We start from the raw sequence: 17213 nt of genomic DNA, 5'->3' as shown, positions 1-17213 counted from the left end.
AACAAAAATAAATTTAGTCAATTTCGTATCAAACCACTACCAATTTAGTTTCATTCGATTTTTTAACAATATTAAAATTACGCACGTATTTTGAGTTTGAAATCAATAGATGAACCAAATCAGTATAATATCTAAAGAGGTTTGAAAAATGTTCAATTGTCAAACTAAACCCATATGGTCACTACAATTCCTGTTTGGACACAAAATCTAACCAACCAAACTAGCTATACTTTGCACCCGTTGGTAAAACTGTAAAAGCATCTTCATTAACTAAGAAAGTGAACGACCAAACCAAAATCAGGAGAGGCCTAAGAATGTGAACCACCAGAGAACAATCATTGCTGGAGATTTTCAAATTTTGGAGTTTCAAAGCTTGTGAGTAGTTATATTTCTAAGACCTGTGTCATTAAGGTAAAAGCATTATCGGATAATGAAATTAGAGGTCACAACAGGATCCAACTCCGATTAGAGATGACGAGACCGACTGTCGATAGACTCGTCCTCATTGATACCTTTCTCGATAGAGGGGGTGCCTGAAGAGTGAAGACGAAAGTTGGCATCAGCACTTCACCAGCCTGCTCAAAGGACACTCATACTCTGGGACAGTAAGTCACGAATTTGTGCAATTGGAACACCATGTAGTTTATATCACTATTCAATGATCGTTATAATGAAATGATTAATGTGACTAAGTTTGCACTCAGCTGTGACTGGACTGGAACAATGATCATGCTAGTTGTACAGAGCTGTATCAATGGAATTCCAAGTTGTCCTTATGAAATTTCCCTTTGTGCCTCTTTTCTTATTTCACCTCCATTATTGGAGGTTGGATACTTTAATGAAAATATGTAAATGACCTGTAACATATTCGTTAAAGAAAAATTATTCTATCATTTTGTGTTGATATAAGACTAACAAATAAATAATACATATCTCTTCAATAAAGACTTTACATTTGATTCTCCTCTCTTTTGATAATAAATAATACTTTTTTTTATCGTTTTTACTTAACTTTTTTCAGACAAAACTCAAAATCAAAGCCAAAATTCGTGGCTAGATTGACAGAAATAGCTCTCTTAATCAACACTTTCAATATATGGGTTAAGATTGAAAAATTGTAGAGCAACTACAGTTCGACCAAAATAAAAAACGCAATTGGGTTTTATTTTTCTGCTTATTTCTTTTTTATTGCAATTAATTCACTGATGGAATTTCACACCGACAAAGAATTAGAACAACACCTAATTATTGTGAAAAACCAAAAAAAAAAAAGACCAAGAATTTGATTGCTCTTCGTGGCATAGGTCGTGGTCCGCCACTTACAAATTTGCTCCAAAACAGAGATACCCAGATTCCCATCTTCATCCAAATCCCCCGAAAACGATCCAAGCTCGCATCTTTTTCTTCTTCCCTCAATACCCAATTCCCGCCAATTCGTCCCCAATCGCTCCCACTTTCAATCCCTTTCGAACATGGACGAATTCGGTGTTTTGACCGAGAGATTTGGCCTGAAACCGCAAGGCAAATCGGCGCCGATGGCCGCATCCAGAAGAGCAACACCCACCAACAACCCCCAAACGACGTCGTATGCATCCTCCTCCAGATCTTCCGCCTATTCCAATTCCAATTCCAATTCCGCCTACGCTTCTTTTCTCGACGATCAAACCGGCTTCTTCTCCCAATCGAGCTCTACCCAAAACACGGCCGGCTCCGGCGGATTCAACGATTACGTCGGCATCTTCAGCGGCGGAGTCACTAGACCCGCACAGCAGCAATCCCAAGGCTCCGACTTTAATTTGGATTCCATGTTTTCGGGTTCGAGTGCCAATACGTCGTCGTTTGACGACGGCTTTGGTGTGTTTGGGAACTCCGGTGGTTCGGTCAATAGTAATGTGAAGGATGATGACTTTTTCGGGTCGTTTGCTTCGGCTCCGAACCAGAGTGCAGCTCCGAGCAATGACCTGCTGGGTGATCTCGGTGGAGTAGCAAGGAAATTGCAGAGTACGAGCAATAGTAATAGAAATGGGAACACGACCGGAACGCCGGCCAACAATGCAGCTGATTCTGATGATTTGTTACCTGGCTTTGGTGTTAGCAATGCTTCCAATAGTGGGTATGTATTTTCTGAGCAAATGCCAGATGGGTTAATTAGCTCTGTTTTATGTTTATGCTATTTTGATTGAAGTTGCTTTGAAAAGTGATAGTTAAGCTGCTTCTTGTGACTAGTTTAATCATTGATGTTTAGGATTTAGGTTTTTAGCTTTGTTTCTATTCCAGTTTTAATTATTATGGATGTGCCGTTTTAGTCTGAAGTCTGTCTCAGCATAATGCATTTACTTTCTCTGATTGTTCATGAGCTACTTTTGGAAGAACAATGGAAATGTTGCTTGTTAAAATGCATGTAAGTATTGATTTGTTCTAAGACATGGGTATGTGTGATCAGGGTTGCTGCATTTTATATGAATATTTGTGTATAGGGATGTCATGATGTGGTTACAAGTTTCTATATTTGTTATTCACGTGGCTAATTGATGCCGAGTTTCTCATTTGAGTGCTTCTTTTTTGTTCAGAACTTACACACAGGAAAGTCGTACTCAGCAATCAACTGTTAATTCAACTAAGTCAAACTTCAGTTCACCAATGGATGACCCTTTTGTGGTCTTAGAATCAGTTTCAAGTTCAACACCAGCAGATTCCTTAGATTATCTTTCAGAACTGGAACAATTCAGTAAGATGAGTAATTCTGGAGGCGCGAACCACGGTGGTTCATCAAATAGTTCTACAAAACTGAAAGCGCCCCCAAAACCAGCTCAAGTTTCAAAGGGTGAGAAAGGTTCCTATGCTTCCTCGAGTTAGAAGGAAATTACTTTTATCCCATAATAATTTTATGAACTTGCAGAAAGGAGCTCTGGTGTGTCTTCTATAGATGATCTTGAGAAATTTGCCAGTGCTGGGGTGCCAAATAGTGCTCCCAGAGTTCCTTCTCGTAACAAAGGGGTAGAATCCTCAGCCACCAGACATGGTAAATCAAGTGGAGATGATCTAGATTTCATGTTGAGCACAGGTTTTCGATCTAGCAGTGTACCGAAGTCAAGGGTTAAAAATGCGGTGAGGAGCATAGTTTCGTAAATATGCTATTTTTCAACACCAGTGGATATGTTAGTTCCTTACTGATGCAATTTCCAGGACCCAATATTTGATGCACAGACAGTCAACAGAGGAGGGCCTAGGCCCCAAAGGACATCTTCTAGGACCTCAGGTAGCATGAAGAAGTCCCCTTCTGCAAGTGGTATCTTTGATGACCTCTTTTCAATGGAGGGAGGTAATTAATTATTTGGTTTGACTTCACATGCAGCAATTATGTATGTTATTTTCTTTCTTTATACTGATTTCTATGATGTTTTTTGTTTGCATCAGCTTCCCCAATGGTTGCAGAATTTGAGGAGGTTGAAGGTGAAAGTGAAGAAAGACGAAAAGCCAGATTGGGACGGCACCAGAGAACAAAGGAACGCGCGGTTCGTGTTTTTCCCTCTTTATCACGTTTTTGTTTTTCATTTTGCCTTTCCTATTATTTTCTCTCTCTCTCTCTGTTTGATGAGTGCCAGTGATTCATAATGTACTGGTTCTACCATATATCTAAGAGTCATCTTACCGTCCATGACTTCTTTTGTTCTTCTCTCCCTCAATCAAGCAGTCCAGGGTTGAACCCCTTCACCATTATTAGTTCCTGCACTGCTTATGCGACCTGAAAATGTTAGCAACTTAACATTATGTTTGCATCAATTACAGAGTCATAAGTTACTTGACAAGCAGTTGACTGCTTTTTAGCCTTCTGTCAGTTACTTTGATGCTAGATTTCTAGTACATAGAAAATGTTTCTGTGGAGAGGTGTTTGACCCTATCAATCTTGATGTAACTTCTGGATTAAATTCTATTTATGTTCACCTGGCACAATTTGATGGTTTGAATTGTCATTATTCAGTTGCAAGCAGTGGCAGATATGAACCAACGCGATTTGCGTACTCAGCAGGAGCAGGAAGAGAGGCGTGTGAGTAGTATTTCTTACATTTCCGTGGCTCTTGATGTGTTTTTAGGGATTATTTGTAGGATGATTCTTTATAAATTGGTTGATTTCTATCTCAAAACTTAAATTTTTTTTCTAAATAATCCCTGTATATGACTTTCTAATCTATTTGCGTTTCTTTATGTCATCATACCTTGTATACTTATTAACTTAATTATATCATCATTTCATTCTGCAGAGAATTGCTGAGGCTATGGATGCTAAAATAAAGGGATGGGCTGCAGGGAAAGAAGGGAATATGCGTGCACTATTGTCTTCATTGCAATCCGTATGTAATTTTACTCAATAGTATGCTATGAATGTTTTGCATTATAATTATTATTATTTTTTTTCCCCCGGGGGGGGGGGGGGGGGGGGGGGGGGGCTTATCTTGCATCTTTAAACATATACCTTTCAACTGACAACTACTTTTCTTTTCTTTTTTGTTTCTGGTATGATGTACAGGTTCTTTGGCCTGACTGTGGATGGGAGCCAGTTTCACTCACAGATTTGATTACTTCTGGTTCAGTTAAAAAGGTTTACAGAAAGGCCACATTGTGTGTCCATCCAGATAAGGTTCAACAGAAAGGAGCTAGTCTTCAACAAAAATATACTGCAGAGAAGGTTTTTGATATTCTTAAGGTAATCCTTATGATCCCACCAAATATTTCATAGCACTATTGTGTTTTATTTATTTAGGACCTCATCATTGGTGGCTTCTTCACGGACTTGTCTACTTGCAAGATTTTGACGATTGAATTCTCTTTAATATTCAAAATTACTATCCATAATATATAAATATCTTTGTTACTCTTTTTCATAGTTACTCTGCCATAATTCCTCGATAGTGAAAAGACTGAAAACAAATTGAAATCTGTCCTTCTTTCTAAAGTGATGCCTATGTTGAAGTAGTTATGTAATTGTTTTTATCTTTTATGAAAATGGTTTCATACTGAAACAGGAAGCTTGGACCAAGTTCAACAAGGAGGAACTTTCTTAGTATTTTTGATGATTTATTCTTTGAGCTTCCATTTAACATTAATGAGAGGCTCCCCCATTGGGAAGGAAGATGCATATGTTGTGCGAGTAGAAATGCTGGTCTGAAGCTGTAAAGCGTCACGGGATGAATTTTGCTTCTGTTTTCTTTTACAAATTTACAGGGACTTCATTTATTTATTTTTGTAAAATCATCAGTAAGGAATACTACTTTTCTTGGCTTTGTATATTAATAGTAGTTTTCACACGGAGGTTGTTATTAGAGTGGATACATATACGGAGGTCCCTTATAGTCATGATATCGAGCCCTGCTTCAGTTTTTCCTTCCCACCTTTGGCATTTGCCCCCTCTCCCACTCTTTCATTCTGGTGATCATCATGTTATGTGTGTCTTGTTTCTCTGCTGTACCTATGATGAAACTGGATCAAACTTGGGACCTATATATATATACACACATTTGTATGATTATTCTTTTGGAAGAGAAAAGGATATAGTTCATGTTCTTTGAATCTTTTTTGTGTTTGCAATTACAAGATAACCTTGATGTCCAGAGTACGTCAGTAAAAATTGTCGGGAGCGAAAGTACTATGGTATTGAGGACTATTGAGACTCCAAAGTTGGGAACAATTAGACTAGTTTGTTATTAGAGCAAGTCCACCGGAGGTCATAGTCATAGTCATAGTCAAGAAAAATCTGATGTGGTGACCTTGCTCTCAATTTCCCTACTTGCACCGTTGGTTTTTTGACCGGGCAAAACCCACCCCTTCTTGACTACAGCCAAGAAAATAGTCATACCCATGACATTTTCCTTGCCCAGCCAAGGCTTGTGCCAGCTCGACCCACACCCAAACGTGGGTGACAGGAGTAGGAGAGAGAAGAGGTCAGGCGACCTCAGAGGCAGCAGCAGCAGACACTGAAGCAGCAACAGCAAGCATACCCGCCTAGGGTTGCTTCGATCTCCACCTGGAGGCAGCGTCTGGGCGAGCTGAGGCGACGAAGCGGCCGGACGAGGTGAGGCGACCTCGGGGGGGGGGCGGGTCCTTGGCCGGAGGACGCCGGAGGACGGAGAAAAATCCGGGTCGGGTCGGACCTTCGTCTGGTGCAGCTGCGAGAGAGAGAACTGGAGGGGGGAAATGAAAAACTGAAAATTTAAGACCCTTTTAAACAAAATAGAATTTTTTTTTTTTTTGCTATTTATGGAAAATTTTCAGATTTCAAAAATTCATAATAAATTCATACGAACTCCGAATATTGCGTTCCACGTATGCACGAGATCGTATCAACGATCTCTATAACTTTCATGAAGGAAGTTTTCCCAAATTATGTATGTGTAAAAAGTCGATTTTCGAGACCCCCTAAAATTATATAATAATGAACAGTGTTGACCGGGCAAGAAAAACAACGGGTGTAAACCCATGTCCAGTGGCAGTGAATAGTAACTTGACTGGTCGAATTCTTGACTTCTCGACTTTGCCTTTTCTTGACTACGGGTGCACTTGCTCTTAGTGATGTGCTCCACCCAAATTGTTGACCTTCGTAGTACCTTACAGGTCCGCGCATTGGAGTTTGATCCACAATCACTATCTTACATGTGGTGGTCTAAGTCGATGGTGTTATATTTACGGGAAAAATAAAAAAATTATATTAAGGGACTAATACAATAGCATGTTGCTATTGTGTGGATTGATGCTATTAACCCAAACTAGCACTTTGGTCTGGAATTATAGAATAATTTTTCATAAATGGCTCATAAAAAGAAAATCACTTGTATTTTCATAAGCAGGTTGGAAGTTTAGTTGGGTTTAGGGGTCATCATGGGCCGGGCTAGAGCCGGTCCTACCCTAAATTTTAGGGCTTAGGGTCTGGCCGGGCCGGGCCTAGTCAAAGTCAACAAAATTTAGGGCCGGGGCTTAAATATGCTAACCCTTACCCGCCCTAAAAGCCCGATCTATTAGGGCCGAAAGGGCCGGGTCGGGCCGACCTTCCGAATAGGGCCGAAAAGGGCCTTATTTTGTTTAATAAAAAAAAAAAATTACATAATTTTTTTTTTCCTCAAAATGTGGCTCAATGGTTATATACATAATATAAGACATTGTTTTTAGTTGATCATATTTAATGTGTGTGTGTGTGTGTGTGTGGGAATTAACTTATAACATTTATTAATATTAGTTAAGGTGGTTATATTCAATTAACTATCTCTCTAAATCTCCTAATATTAATTGTTATGTAACAAAGAAAATAAAAACTAAAGAAAATAAAGCTTAAGAAATCAATTTCAAAGAAAGAGATAAATTGCATATTATAAAAGAAAGAGATAAATTGCATATTATAAAAGAAAGAGATAAATTGCATATTATAAAAGAAAGAGAAACATAATTAAAAAATAGAAAAAATAGAAAATTATTAGGGTTTATTCGGGCGGGCCTAAAGGGTCGGGCCAGGCTTGGCCCTAAAGGGCTCAAACAGGCCGGGCCGAAGGGCGGGGCCGGGTTTCATTCTCATGGCCCATACCCTACCCTATTTTAAAAAGGATCGGGCCGACCCGCCCTAATGCAAGGGCCGGGTAGGGCTTCGGCCCTACGGGCCGGGCGGGCTTAGGGCCTAAGGGCCAAATGATGACCCCTAGTTGGGTTCTTGGATTTTTTTGTGACTGGTTGTTTCTTATTACCATACTTTAGCTCTTTTTGTTTTTGGGTTTTAATATGTCTCTTTGCACTAAGAGGAAGTGGTTATGTATTTTGTTTCTGGCTGTCATAGTTACGGAGGAACTTTTCCCTTTGTGTAAGTCTGTAAGATGAATATATCGAGTAAGGGTTTCTGTCCTGTCTTCTATGGTTGTATATTCTTATTTTTTCCCCTCTGTTATACCTGAATTAAAAAGTACTACCCTTATTCATACATGCTCAGCATTACACATTTTTTTTTATTTAGAAAATTTAAAAAATAAATGAAATAAAATAGTCATTGCAGAGGGAAAATATATAGGAGAGAAAACTGAGGGCTGTGAGATAATTTTTTTAATAAAAATTCATTTTATAATTGTCATATTTATCCTTGTGATTTAATTTATTCTCAAAGTTTTTTAATCTTTCAGGGTTAAATATGTCAAATTTTTTTATTTTAGCTAACAAAGTCTTTTTTTTTTTTGAACCAAACATCAATTTCATTCATACTCAAGCCAGAATGTCACGGATACATACCTTCCCTTGCCATACCAAGGACAAGTTTAGGATGTGGTATGCTAGCACCACCCATTAGACAACCAGTGCTCACTTATTCAGCGAGCCTATGAACTCTGAACAGTCATAGTCAATGGGCACAAAAAAAAAAAAAAAAAAAGTGCATAGGTCCCTTAAAATACAAGAAATTTGTTGTAATTAGACGAACTAAAAACATAGGGATGGGCTTACAGCAAAACCCTAGCCCATTAAATTTCTGTCCCAACTCCCAAGGAGCTCCAATAGCATGCCTACGGAAGCCCAACAGGCCAAGATATATAAATATTTTTTTTTTTTTTTGGTTACAATATATAAATATCTTTTTTTTTTTTTTTTTGAATAAAGGGCTGGTGCGGCTGCCCTCAAGCCTTGATTAAAGAAACTGTCGAATACAAGGGGGGACATTGAGCCTAAACCCCTGATTACAATAAGCATCTAGAGTATTTTCCAAAATAATATCAGAAATCTCTACAGCATGCTTGTATTCTAACAAGCACCAACTAGCAAAGAGTGCACAAATAGCTACTCCATTTGCTTTAACATAGCAGTGACATAGCGGAAAGATACCTCGATATGTACCCCGAGTACAATATATAAATATCTTAGTTACACTTATAGTTACTCTGCCATAATTCCTCGATAGTGATAAGACTGAAAACAATTTGAAATCTGCCTTTCTTTCTAAAGTGATGCCTATGTTGAACAGTTGAGGTAGTTATGTAATTGTTTTCATCTTTTATGAAAATGGTTTCACACTGAAACAGGAAGCTTGGACCAAGTTCAACAAGGAGGAACTTTCTTAGTATTTGTGATGATTTTTTCTGTGAGAGGCTTCCCCATTGGAAGGAAGATGCATCTGTTGTGCGAGTAGAAATGTGCTGGTCTGAAGCTGTGAAGCGTCACCGGATGAATTTTGGGAATTTTGCTTCTTCTTTTTTTTTGGTTCTCAAAAACAGGGATAAGAAAAGCAAAAAAACCTCCTTACCATCCCATGTTGCTTCTGTTTTCTGTTACAAATCTACAAGGACTTCATTTTTTTTTTTTTTTGTAAAATTGTTAGTAAGGTGTACTACTTTTTTTATTTTTTTTTATGGCTTTGTATGTTAATAGTAGTTGTATTTTAATAGTAGTTTTCACACGGAGATTGTTATTAGAGTGGATGTGGATACATACACTGACAGGACCCGCCCCGGATTTCACCTTGAAATCCGAAGTGACCCTGCGGGGCCCACCTTAAAAGAAATTCTACCCAAAAATTTGGCGGAACTTCCCCTAAAATGGGCTACCCAAACCTGTAGAAAACATTTACACTCCTCAATCAATTCATCCTTATGCTCCTGGAGCCACCCTGCTCCCCAAATCAACATCAGTCTCCAATTCACAAAACACGCATCCCAACTCAAATATCATAAATCCCATAAGTAATCAGAGCAATTCTAACAGAAAGGTATAAGAGGAAAACCTAGTTCAACGACAGATGCGGAAGCCATCCTGTTGACTATGCCTCAACTCCGTGTACGCCCGACCTCAACCAATTCGCCTGCAAACTGGGCATTTGAAACCGAAGGGCCCAGGGGAAAGTACATAAAATACGTTAGCGTGAGTGGACAAAAATAAACAATTTTTAAACCAAGTGGATTTTATACTTTCCCATATATATATTTCCTTAAAAACTCTCGATGCATGAAACGATTCAGAAAACAATTCACGAGAAGCCTTGCTCAAGAAAAACCGATTAGCCCCGCTAGTCACAAACAACCGAGAGGAAAGATCGAAACTCCGATACTCGACAGGATAAAACCAGCCCCGCTGGTTACACGGAAATCAGACTAGGCCCCACTAGTCGAGAAATGGTAAGATATAAGGAAGAGATATCACCATACGGGAAATGGAGCCTCTCAGGCTCTACCTACCCTCAACTGCCACTCACACATAGATTGTGCGAGGAGGAGAACTAATAACCTCAACTTCCACTCACACATAGATTGTGCGAGGAGGAGACCAAATGACCTCGACTGCCACCCACGTGAGGAGGAGAATAAATCACCTCTACTGCCACTCACCAACACAAAGTAGGTGAGGAGGAGAATAAATCACCTCTACTGCCACTCACCAACACAAAGTAGGTGAGGAGGAGAACAAGCTACCTCAACTGCCACTCACCAACACAAAGTCAGTGAGGAGGAGACCTAATAACATAACCCGCGTATAGTGAGGAAAAATCATCGAAAACCAGTAAATCCATGTAGCTTCCCCATATTTCTCACGAGATAGAAACCATGTATCCAACGACGTGACCCCGCACGCCAAGATTACTCTAAATCTCAAAATGGATAAGTGAGAAATAGGAATAAATCGACGGCGTGTCCCACACGCCCAGATATTCTCAAATCCGTAACCAAAACCGGAAATTAGAATAGGTAAATCCCATTTCCAAAAATCTCACAAAGTCTCCAAGAAGCCAACCAAATCCAAAATCCTTAATTAGGCATTCCCGATGCCAAAACCGAAAGTCCATAAACAATTGAGAATATCCAATTCCATTGAAACTCATCTTAAAAAATCTTCCAGGAGCTTAACTCGGTGATTAGAAATATACTTAATTCCAGAAAATTACCTCGAAAATAAGCAATTTGTCAAATAATATTATAAATCATAATCAACCTTTGAAACTCATTATCGACAGCCAATCCACGAGATAAACCGAGATCGAATTTCCGAAAATCAAATCATTTGCTCAATAAGTAATATGATTAAAACTAGAGCATTATTTAAGAAAATAAATGCATGCATCAATATTTAAAAATAAAAGTCCACTCACAGTACTATTGGGCAACCACGCAAACGAGTTCCTTCATCTAACCGTAGCTCGTGACATTGCCCTGTACACAATTATATTTCCGTAAACGGCAATCCGATAAAATAATTACGACCTTAAACGAAATCCGAAAATCTCTATCTCCATTACTTCTCAAATTCACCCCAAACCTCTTCCACAACACCAATTCCTCAATTTATATATTCCACAACGAAAACGAGGGAGATCCAACGGCCGGATTTCCCACAATACAATCACAAAACTCCAAATTTCGGAAATTCACAAACAATTCCAAACTCCTCCAAAATTCACCAAACTTCACATACAAGCTCTATGATAATTATAGAATTTAACTAGCCAGAAATTGAAATTAAAAAGCTACCCTAGCCGCCGTTACAGCCGCCCACAGTGGCGGCGGCGCCGCCACTGCCACCAACTCCAATGGACACCAAAATTTGACAGCGGCACCTACTCAACACACTGATTCAACTTCTCAACTACAACATTCCCAAATAACAATTAAAAACGGCCGAAATCGATCAATGAACAAAACCCAGAAATCCTCAAGAACCCTAGAATTTCAATTCGTCGATTCGGCATCTACACAATAAATCGTGATACAAGGCCATAGGGGAAATGATCAGTGATGAAAACCGAACCTTCGACGGCGAGATGGGGACCGGAGGTGGCCGAAACCGCCGGAAATCGGCAAAAACCTCAAATTGCAGCCGGAGGGGATTTTGCTTCGATCCGTGCTTTTCCGGTCAAATCGTCGAAAACCAAGGTTACTAGGGTGATCGGAGGGAGGAGGCGCTCCTCTGATGACCGGTGACACGCCGGTTGGTGGCCGGAATCGCCGGAAATCGAAGGAAGAAGGAAAATGACCGAACCGGAGAAGAGAGAGCTCGGGGGGAAGGAGAGAGAAAGAGCTGGGGTGGGTTTCCGGAAATGGAAACCTACCCTAGGTAAATTTCTATTTTAATCAAAAATTACCATGAACAGTAACTTCACATTCTTGGCCATAACTCTCGCATACGAGCTCCGATTTTTACGTACTACATATGCACGCGCTCGGTTTAACGTCCTCTACAACTTCCATGAAGAACATTTTCTCAAATTTTGACCCGAACAAAAAGTCAACTTTTAGGGCCACTAAAAGTACTAAACCGAAAGTAAAAGTGAAAGTAAAGGTCGTTTACCGTCCCAATGACTAGTAAACCGGTGAATTTAGGTTCGGGATGTTACATACACGGAGGTCCCGTATAGTCATAGGGCTCGATATCGTTTCAGTTTTCCCTTCCCCACCTTTGGCATTTGTCCCCTCTCCCACTCTTTCATTTTAAAGGCGATCATCATGTTTTGTGTGTTTTGTTTCTCTGCTCACACATACACACACACACACACACACACACACACATATATATATATATATATATATATATGATAATTCTTTTGGAAGAGAAAAGCATATATAGTTCATGTTCTTTGAATCTTTTTTGTGTTCAGAAATCTCGAAGCAATCATAAAAGGTAACAATTAAGGCACTGGTTTTTGCAACCCAAATAGAAATTAAATTAAACTAGCAGTAGAAGGTGACAGACCACCTTCCACATTATCCTCTGCATCAGGAGACAATCCAAAATGGACCCATAGCCCTATCGAAATTAACCACATCCAAGGCCCAATTTGGGCAAACCGTAGAGCCCCGCAAGCTACTTTAGGAGAAACCCTAGCCTTCCCAACAATTCTGCCGTCGCTGTCGCCTTCTTGGAAACCACTGCCGTCTCTGCTGTCTCTATAGAAACTGCCACCCCCATAAAAACCACCACTGCCACCGTAGAGACCACTGCCACACAAGTTCCCATGGGAACACTGACCACTACCATCATAACCACCATCAAGGATAGATTACATAATCAGATTTGATGCCTAGCAACTCAAGTCCCCCGACGAGCAAGACAGATCCACCATCACCACCATCAGATCAATGCAATCCCAGGCAAACCAACCTGACCAAACATCGCCGCAAGCTGCATGCCGAACATCGGTACCCACCTTCGCATCCATCCTCCCTAGAGAACCCACTTAAGTAACAGACCGATCCAATCTTAGATCGGTAACAGAGCCACCGTCACCACAACCATAGCCGGCGACGAGAAGAATTAGGCAGCAACCTAGGAGCAAGGAGCCCCGTCGATTTGTCCCACTGGCACCACCAAGAGTTAGACTAGAGAAAGGTGAAAGGACCCTCCTTTCAGTCAAAAGCACAAGACCGCCACTTCTTGATAAAAGTCGCCGTCAAGAAACCTCCCGCAAGGGAGTTAGAGAAGAGAGCATCTCTTTTTCACTTTCACAAAAAAATACCCTTATTGATAATTTAACCTAAATCAAAAGTATTTCACATGCAAGTAAGAGAATTAGCAACCATATTACATTCTCAGTACACACGAATATTTAACTTGACAAGTTCAACTTCTCGAAACCAACGTTTTCACCGTTTTGCATAGATATCTGAGCTATCTGTGTAGTCCTCTCGAAATAAACTCACCGCAAGAGAGCCTCTGATTCAACAATATAACGACAATTATATTTAATTTTCTTTCTTTAAGTTTTTGGTACGATTAAGTTAGTACGCAAAAGAGGCATATAAGAAAAAGAAAAGGTTGAAAAGCTACTTGACCAAAATGAAATCCCACCAAAAAGGGTGAATACACTACATCAATTCCGTCTTAGAAGTTGGAATAAACCTATGGCCTATGGGAGATCGCCCTTTTAGAACTGCCTGAGTTTCTACGTCTTGAGTTTATAGGGTTGGAAGAGTGAAGTTGATGGAGAAGCTACAAGTTCCTTATTTGGGAGGGAGGCCCAAAAGGACAGTCTCAAAGCCAGAGCCAGAGCCCGAGCCAAAATCATATCAATCCACCGAGAGGCTCGAGTGTTCGCTTGGGGCTATAGGAATACAATATCCTTCGTCATAAGTTCTACTAGCAGCGGCTTCCGACTTCCGGCCTTGTCTTCCTAAATCCACATGGGTCTACGGAGCTCCCATTCCGTTTTTGGTTGGTGATCTTAGAATTCTTCATGACCAATTTCTCTGCTCGATCTGTATGGATTTCATGTTTTTCCTAGAACTCCCTTTATCTTTTCTAGTTTCTTTGGATCGTATTAAGTTGAATTTGAGATCTAATGGCTCAGTGGTTCTGTTTCATCCCGACGTTCGGTAAAATCTTCTTCTTTTTTTTCTCTTTTTTTCATTGATTAGGTTTTCCATTAACTCGTAGTCGATCAGCTGCAAGACGAGCTTTTGAGCAGGTACCCTATTGGCACTGACAAGGTTGTTCGTCGTCCAAAAACTGTTAGAAAACATAAACTGAAACATCTTGTAAACCAAGAAAGCTATCTCAAAAAATAAATCAAATGTTGATATGAACTGGATAGTTAACTTGGTCAACTAACTTGGTTGTCTGGTGTTGGAATCCATCTTGATCTTTCCTAGATTCACACTGTATCTTCTCAGCTTTGCTTGATGGGACAAATCAGTATGAGAACGGTGATGTGTTCTAGCAGGGATCAAAATCGGTAAAGGCCTCAGTTTTATAAACTGATATTTAGCAGTTACATGACAGTTCCTTCCATCAAGGAACTGTCAAAATAACTTCCTATCTAAATCCAATTTGTCTGAATCATCATTACTTTTGAATTTTAATTCTAAACAGATAATGTCATATATATATATATATATATATATATATATATATATGTTAACTGCAATATATTGAAATCAAGTCCAAAAGGTTTATCTGCTGTTACTCGATATACACAGTATATAAGTCTAGTTCATATATGCTGTTGAGCAGCATAATTCATATTACAATCTCCCACTGAACTAGAATTATATATGGTGTACCCTACAAACAGTCATTTTCTTCATTGTGCACTTGAACTCGATTTCACCATCTGTTTTCAAAACCCTGTCAATTAAGTTCCACTATATTGAATTATAAAAGAGTATAATGACTTAATAAATCATTTGTCTTTTATAATCACAATACAGTAAACTCAATTACATGGATTACCACATGTATGATTGTGATTGTTATGCAATGATCAATTCTACAAGCAAGAGTGATCCTGATGGAGTTCTTGAAACTGCATGTTTGCTGATATGAAACCAGCATTATATGGATATATATACATGATGAAATATGTAGTAACTCAACTTGAACAAAATTATTTCATTCAAAATTATATGAAGCATTTAATGAAGACTGAAATAACTAACAATTTGCAATACTAATTCACTGCATCACATAATAGTTTCATAGCAGATTGCATTGTTAATTATTAAAACTACTTAAAATTTCCATATTTCCTACATAGTCAGTAAACCCTGAGACTGGAAGTGCCTTTGTTAATGGATCTGCAAGTTGATCTCTTGTGCCAATCTTAGCCACTCTTATCTCATTGTTATTGTGTAAGCCCCCTTTAGGATCATTGTGTTTTACTAAAGCAAAATCAGAATAATAGATGAACTTAAAACAAAAACAACACAGCAGATTTTAAAGTGGTTCAGCCAAAACTTTAGCCTACGTCCACTTCATGATCTCTCTTGAGAGATTCACTAGCACTATGAAGAATTTAGGTGTTTACAAGTACTTATTGTAGATCCCTCAAACCCCTTAGACTAGGACTTATCTCTCCATCACCTTGACTCTCAGTTTTCTGCACTCTCTGTCTTCCCTTCTCAGAAAACCCTCTGCAGCTTCTATATATAGGACATAGAAGCTACTGATACAGTATACAATTAGGATTCCTAATCCTAATAGACTAAGCCTTTAATACAAATCATAATAGAACTTGAAAGACTAACTTCCCTAAAACTTATAGAAAAGCTGCGCGCAAACCTCTTTCCTTTCTAGACTTGGATTTGAATTCTGCATCTTAATTTTCCAGATTGTATCAATGAGCCAAAAACACAACAATCTCCACCTTGGTGAGTTGATACCAAAAATGATTGCTGCGACCTTCATGATGTCTTGAACTTCTTGAAGAAATCCCGAACAAACCTTTAAGAACCTTCACCTTGGCAAGACTCTTCTTTCCTCATCGCACCTCAAGAGAGGTGGTGCTCCACCACAACTCAACATGTGACACTGAGCAAGTTCAAGAAATGCTTGAACTTCTCTACAGCAACGGGCTTGGTAAGACAATCAGCAGCATTGTCATTTGTGTGAACCTTCTCCATAATGATTTTTCCAGATTCTACCCAATCTCTGATCCTGTGATAGCGAACATCAATGTGTTTCGTCCTTGCATGAAACACCTGATTCTTTGCCAAGTGAATGGCACTTTGACTGTCACACTTCACTACCACGCCTTCTTGGTGAATTCCAAATTCACTTGCCAGCCCATTCAACCAAATAGCTTCCTTTGAAGCTTCTGTTAATGCCATATATTCTGCCTCAGTAGTAGATAGAGCCGTGACTGCTTGAAGGGTTGCTTTCCAGCTCACAGGTCCTCCTCCACAAGTAAAAACATAACCTGTTGTGGACCTCCTTCTATCTAAGTCTCCTGCATAATCTGCGTCCACAAAACCAGCTACACATGCTACTTCTTGTTTTCTCTCAAACATGATTTCAAGCTGCCTAGTCCCTTTTAAATAGCTCAAAATCCATTTCACTGCTTCCCAGTGGGGCTTACCCGGATTTGACATGTACTTGGAGACAACACTCAATGCTTGGGCTAAATCTGGTCTTGTGCAGATCATTGCATACATGAGACACCCTACTGCACTTGCATATGGAACATCCTTCATCACGTCAATCTCTTTTTGACTTGATGGCCTTTGCTTTGCACATAACTGATAATGTGCAACTAATGGGATAGAAATAACCTTAACTCCATCCATGTTGAAGCGTTCAAGTTCCCTCAGAATGTACTTTTCTTGTGACAGCCAAATTTTACCAGCTTTTCTATCCCTCCTTATTTCAATTCCAAGGATCTTTTGTGCAGCTCCTAGATCCTTCATGTCGAATTCAGCTCCCAATTTCTTCTTAAGCTCTTGAATTTTCGACATATCCTTGCATGCAATTAGCATGTCATCTACATACAAAAGTAG

General features: G+C 39.4%; 1 protein-coding gene across 4 annotated transcripts; it reads left to right on the top strand.

Moving 5' to 3' along the window:
* Window positions 1-1253: 1253 nt before the first annotated feature.
* Window positions 1254-9107, top strand: LOC112172795 (auxilin-related protein 1). Of its 4 annotated transcripts, none has more exons than XM_024310280.2 (9): window positions 1254-2113; window positions 2559-2824; window positions 2900-3108; window positions 3187-3322; window positions 3418-3515; window positions 3983-4048; window positions 4263-4352; window positions 4529-4705; window positions 9042-9107. In XM_024310280.2, the coding sequence occupies exons 1-9, from the start codon at window positions 1473-1475 to the stop codon at window positions 9078-9080; spliced, it is 1722 nt and encodes a 573-aa protein (XP_024166048.1). In that variant the 5' UTR covers window positions 1254-1472; the 3' UTR covers window positions 9081-9107. The 4 variants fall into 4 exon arrangements, with proteins under 4 accessions (XP_024166048.1, XP_024166050.1, XP_024166047.1 ...); XM_024310282.2 differs by lacking the exon at window positions 9042-9107 and adding an exon at window positions 5025-5521 and having other exon boundaries at window positions 3208-3322; XM_024310279.2 differs by lacking the exon at window positions 9042-9107 and adding an exon at window positions 5025-5521 and having other exon boundaries at window positions 1255-2113.
* The last annotated feature ends 8106 nt before the right edge of the window (window positions 9108-17213 follow it).

This window comes from Rosa chinensis, chromosome 6 (assembly GCF_002994745.2).
Source record: "Rosa chinensis cultivar Old Blush chromosome 6, RchiOBHm-V2, whole genome shotgun sequence".
Taxonomy (NCBI): Eukaryota; Viridiplantae; Streptophyta; class Magnoliopsida; order Rosales; family Rosaceae; genus Rosa; species Rosa chinensis.
The sequence above is the reverse complement of the archived record's forward strand: the minus strand, read 5'-3'. Positions and strand labels throughout refer to the sequence as shown.